At 44.1% G+C, this 6,000-nt stretch overlaps 1 protein-coding gene across 1 annotated transcript in view; it reads right to left on the bottom strand.

Annotated features, from left to right (window-relative positions):
- Positions 1 to 5,778, bottom strand: part of ZNF292 (zinc finger protein 292) — a 53,338-nt gene extending 47,560 nt beyond the window's left edge. The window contains exon 1 of the mRNA XM_086482467.1: positions 5,617 to 5,778. Within this exon, the coding sequence (XP_086338593.1) occupies positions 5,617 to 5,778 (162 nt within the window). The remainder of the gene's footprint in view (positions 1 to 5,616) is intronic.
- Between the last annotated feature and the right edge of the window lie 222 nt (positions 5,779 to 6,000).

The raw sequence follows: 6,000 nt of genomic DNA on the forward strand, positions 1-6,000 counted from the left end.
AGTTATTATGGAAATCTTATGCTCATGGTAATGTATGTAGAAAAAACTAGCAACTGTGAGACCAGGAAGAAACACAGTGTGGTAGAGCCAAATATGCAAAGACAGAAACCTCAAAACAAGCTTTTACAGGTAAGCTCAGTGTAGAAATCACTCACCAGACAAAACAATTTTCACTTAAAGAAGTAAAAGTTGTAGAATTCGTGTGTACTCAAGAGACAGAGACCTGGTTACACAGGAAATCATTAAACTGAAAGCTCAAAAAATAGCAACCTTACCAACATCTACATTCCAGCACTTTGTGACTATATTATGTAAACATCACTATTAGCTGTTGAGCCAAACAAAATCAAGGGTGGACATCTACCTACACACTCAATGAAGAGTTCAATGAATGTGGGCTGGAGTAAGAGACCAGGTGTGATATTAAAAAAAAGGAGGAAATGTCTGCTACTTATATTAAAAGGGCACCTGACATTTTGCCGACAGTATTTTTCACTGTCGGTGCACACCAATCTTACTGTCACATCAGGAGGACGGACACCACAACTGCAGGACCTTGATGAAATAGCAAATAAGCCCTTCAAAGACTGCTGAAGTCTTTATATACGGAATGACTCTTGGCAAGGTATCATACTCTAACTCCTAGAGGAAAATATAAAGAAGCCTACTGAAACACTTCTTTGTCATTGGATTAAGACAGACTGGGTTTGGATAAATCTAGAAGTTGTAGCTAAAAGGTTTAAGAAAGACTTTATTTCAAATTCTATGGACAGAACTGAAGATTATTTGTCATCTTGAGTCTGAAGAGGAAGCTGAGAATACAGACACTAAAAGGGAGGAAGATGACAACAGCGAAGAAGACGACAGCACCAGAAAGTTGTGAAGTCTGAGAGATGTAAACACTGAAAGCCAACTGTAGTAAGCTATAAGAGAAGGAAAGAAGTCTAAGCTCCCAAACAAATAAACCATTAGTGAAAACTTTACTATATATTGATTACAGGTATGTAATAAAAAAGCTTTTTATGAAGAGCAATGCACGTTTGCTTTTAGGAGGGACATTTTCTATTCAGATTAGTACAGTATATATTCCCTAACACTACCAAAATCTACTGTAGTGTGTCAGCACACAGAAAAAAAACAAAATAGGGTAGGACCTTAAGCTCCTAATGCTTTACTAAAACCTCAACACACAATAAAAATCAGTTTACAACAGTAGGAACAAACTCCATGTAGTCACATCAGTTAAAAACAAGCTTTTTTCTGAAAGAAGTTTTGGGGTTTCTTTTGAAGTAGCTAAAAACCTTTGTGCACACCCCCCCTTTTTCTATCAGCATTACGCTTTTGTTGCCAGTGTTAAGAAGATCCTAGGTTACTACTGAGTAGACTGTCTACACTAGAAGGATATTAATGTTTCTACTAATGGCTAAGCACGCTTGTTAACATATTTTAATACAGGATTTTTCTCATAACAGGCAGACATGACAAGACAGCCAACAGATGAGACAAGAAGTACAGGCGATGTTATTTAGGAAGGGCTGCACAACAATCCAAATATTTTCTTACGGTTTCGATATAGGTCACTATATGTTGACAGCTTGTACACTTCTACAACAAACCTGACCACCTTACAGTCTTGGAGAATTTGTACCACAAAGTACAGCAGCAGAGAAGAAAAAAAGAAAAGAAAAAACCTCAGAAGCAGATCACAAAAAAAAGAAAGTAAAAAATAACAATGAAGACTAATAAGCTCAAAGGTGAAACATGTCAACTACAGAAAAACAATCAGGATAAGCAGAGGTACCACAAAGATTTCACAAGTAACTAGTGACAAAAGAAAATTTGTTACCAGCCTGCAATCTGGTATTTAACAAAATAAACGTTCCATTGGGTAATGACCAACTGGAAAGGAACATAGCCCATTGTGAAGCGCTCTGATATACCCATCAGCATCACATTCACCTAGCTCTGAGGGAAAACACCCAAACCTTTTGGTCTTCTCTAACTGAATACAATCAATAGATCACCTTTAAGAACAAAGTTTGAAAAGAATTGAATCAGCCACCACACCGTGACAACAGCAGCAATCTTTCTTTGGACCATTCTGAATTCTTGCAAAATTCACACTTTCAATTTTTAGTCACTACTGCTGAAGATACTTGTTTTGTCTGCAACACATACTGTTTATGACAACACAAGCGTTTGTCACGGATTTGCTAATTACCAAATTGCAACAGAAGAGCATGAATCACAATTAAAAAGTCATTTTACATATATCCGTACAGATGCGAATTTCACTTGATAACAACTAAAAAGAATACTCTGTTGCACGCTGACAATGCAGAACACAACTACGGTCACACAGATATGGTACAGGATTAAGGTCCAGTCTATAAACCCCTTAAAATTTAAGAATAATTGCATCATTTCACAGCACAAACAGCAGTAGAACAAAAAAATATGTATAGCTAATGAAATGCTGCATACAAAAATACATCAAAGTAAACTTTATTCTTACAAGAGAAGAAAACAGTTCTGTAACATTATTTTCTGCCAAGGTACAAGGTTCTTGTTTTTCTCTGTTTGTAACAGTTGTTTTATACTGTTGTATTATAGAAATAGTTTAAACTGAGGTTTTTCAAAACCAGATAAGGGATTTGGCTATACAACGCCCACTTCATTTAATGACAGTAGAGTACTTAAATCCCTTATTTGCCTTTGAACCCAATGCTCTACTGCACATTCTTTTGCTTCCTTCAGTATGAAGATACGCTTATTTCTCCAACATTATGCTACCCACTCAATTAAAAAGAAATATTTAAAAGTTGATTTATGACAACAAGCTACGTGGTTTCTGGGCTCCAGAGTCACTATCTGGCAAAATAAAATAAGGACACACGACTTCCCAAGTTCTGTGTAGTTGCTTCATGCCTAGAAACTAAGCATAAAAAACCATGCAGGTGAAATCATAACGAAATAAACGCTAAAATATTTCTTCAGCACTGCACTTCCAGATTTTAGATACAACTAAGACTCTACATTTTGCATATGACCAGTCAAATTGTTCTTTCACGCATATATATTCAAAGATTTTGTTCTAGAAATCATGGCAGATGCCTTTAAACCATTATTTAAAAGAGATTTCTTAAATGGCTTTTACTATTACATGAATTTCTATAACCTCTGTCACACAGCGCAAGCTAAGTAGCTATGCCTACTATCTGAATCATGAATACTATTTTGCCTTAGCCCCAGTAAAGGATTAAAAGCACAGAAGAGGCTGAGTAAGTGTTTTGGCATCACCAGCACAGGTGAACAGATTATAAAAAAAATCTCTGTTGAACCAATTTAAAAAATATCCATCCTGCAACAACACTATTTAATACATTACACACCTATTTTAGACCTCAGTTTAAAATGTGAAAAGCAGGATCTTTCAATATTGAATGGCACGTCTCAACTCTCAGTGTGGCACATCAGTCTTCAGCCTGCAAAATCAGGTACAGGCTTCCTATAAATCCTGGTATAGAAGGCAGTAATTCATTTCAAAACAGCATGGATTTTTATCTAAGTCAGTTTCTACACAACTGTTTTGCTCGGTGAGACTTGTTTTTAAAAGGTGAACATTTAAGAAAATTAGTAAACTCAGGCCTTATAATGGACTTTTGCAATAGCCATTAAAATAATAATAATTTTTCTTAAAACTTCAAATCAATCAATCAACTACTGAAGCCACCCACTAAGCACACGCAACCATAATTTCAGTGATAAATCTACTTTAGGCACCAGTAATCTACTCTGTACACGTCAAGGATGGTGTCTTCATTCCCACCTACCCAACTACTTCAGTTCAGCGAACAGCTCATTCACAAGTTAGAAGTCGAGCCGGAGACAGGAAAGACAGATTTCCACCTCACAGTGTACAAATTTAAGAAAGTAGCACAAACATTAAGCAGATTGAGAACACAACGATCTGAATCAACATAAACCAAGCTTGTTTCTGTGCATCTACATGGACGTTCTACCAAATACAGCATGATAAATTTTGACGAGAAAAAGAACCTGAAATGACGACTCCTGTGTGTATGAAATAAAATATGAGAAAGGAATATGCTTAAAATACTTAGCAGCGGGTCTCCCTGGATAGTAAAAAGTAAAGCCCTGTTTAATTCGGAAGTGACAGACATGTAAATTAGCATGCTACAGTGGCTACCACCAAGAATCGACTCTTTAAGAAAGAGATACAAAATCACAAATAAAACATAATTCAAATCGAGGATGCGAATTCACTCTTATCCGTTCTACCTTTTAAAAATTTGCCTACGCTCCATGAATGGGTGACAGTAATGTGTAAACAAACACTACCACTTTTAACAGATAGACTATTAAACCTGTAGTAAAGCTACAGAAGTAGTGGTTTCCATGAACTTCTGTGGTCTAAAATATTTAAGAATTTGTTTTACACATTGTGTCATACCTAACACTAGCTGTGAAAGGACATCTAAGAGAAATCAGGACAATGTACAGACACATACGTGACTAAAACGGAGCAGTTTGTTTTAACTGTAGAGCTAACATCACAAAGTTTGTTTAGAAAGGGATACTCAGCAGGGTCACCAGCTCAGAAGAAACACCTGCAACCACTCCTGCTTCAGGACCAGCCCAAGCCCTCAGGAAGCTGGCCTTTTCCCAATGGCAGTCACAGCCAGAATAATTACACACAATGGTGCTTCAAACAGTGCCAGCTCAGGAGCCCTCTCTTTAGGTGGGATTGCGCTCCCTTGACAGGGCGAGAAAACGGCGAACAGCATCACAGACCTAGAGACCTACCACCATCAACGGCGACTTAGTTCAGACCACCACCACTCCACCGCCTCCTCAAAAACTCCGCTATCCCTCTAGGGTACGAGACAGGGAAGGGAAGGAGAGGGGGAAAGAGGGGGGTACTCGGGCATAGAGCAGGAGCCCCACGCAGAGGGGACCCGGGACAGACTTTCACCTCCTCCCCGGCCCCTCAGCGGAGAAGCGGAGCCCCCACCTCCCGGACCGCCGCCTCCTTCCCTTCGCCCCGCGCTTCGCCGCCACGGGAGGAGGGGTGCCGAGGGAAGGGGACGGGGGGGGGGGGGGGGGGGGCTCGGTCCGCCACCGCCAGGAACAAAGGGCCCTTCGATAAGCCAAGCCGCAGAGCACAACAAAGGGGCCTAGAGACCGCGAGAACCGGGGCGGCCGCCGGGGAGCGGGGGGGAGTGAGGAGAGGCGGGGGAAGGGGATTACAGGCCCGGCCGGAGCGGCTCCCGGCGCAGGGGGGCGGGCCGCCTCATCTCAGCCCACAATGAGCGGCGGCGGCGGCGTCAATCGCCCCGCGGCGCCCGGCCCGGAGCACTAACTCCCAGCGCCCCCCCCCCCCCCCAACCTCCTGCCGCCCTGCACCCGGGCCAACCGCCGCACCGGGCCACCGGCTGCGGCTCCCCCCCGGCGTCCCGGCGAGGGCGGCGCTGCTCCCGCCCGGCCCCCGCGCTCCCTCTCACCCAGCGCACACACACAGACAGCCCGCGGGGGAGGGGAGAGCGCGGGCGGGGGCAGGGAAGGGAAGGCAGGGAAGGGAAGAGGCGGCCTGACCTGGCAGAGCTGCTTGCAGTACTCGGTAGCCGCCTGCACCGCCGGCTCGGGGCTCTCCCGCAGCCCCGTCTCTAGCTCCACCAGCCGCTCCCGCAGGCGCCGCAGCTCCAGGAGGTCGCCACCTAGGATACCGCTCTCCTGCTCGGCCTCCTCGTCCGCCATCTTCGCACCCCGCTCCGTCGCGTACGCAGCCCCCCCCCACCCCCCCCTCCCTGCACTGCCTCAGCGTCCCGGCCCCCCCTGCTCCGTTTCCAGGTCACGTGATTACACAATGCCACGTTCCGGGGAGGGGTCACGTGCCAGAGAAGACGCGGAGGGGGGGGGGGGTGTGGGGGGAGCGGGGGGGGAGGGAGGGAGTGAGCGCGCGCGCGCGCGCGCGCTCTC

This window comes from Leptosomus discolor, chromosome 2 (genome assembly GCF_034619465.1).
Source record: "Leptosomus discolor isolate bLepDis1 chromosome 2, bLepDis1.hap2, whole genome shotgun sequence".
Lineage (NCBI taxonomy): Eukaryota > Metazoa > Chordata > Aves > Leptosomiformes > Leptosomidae > Leptosomus > Leptosomus discolor.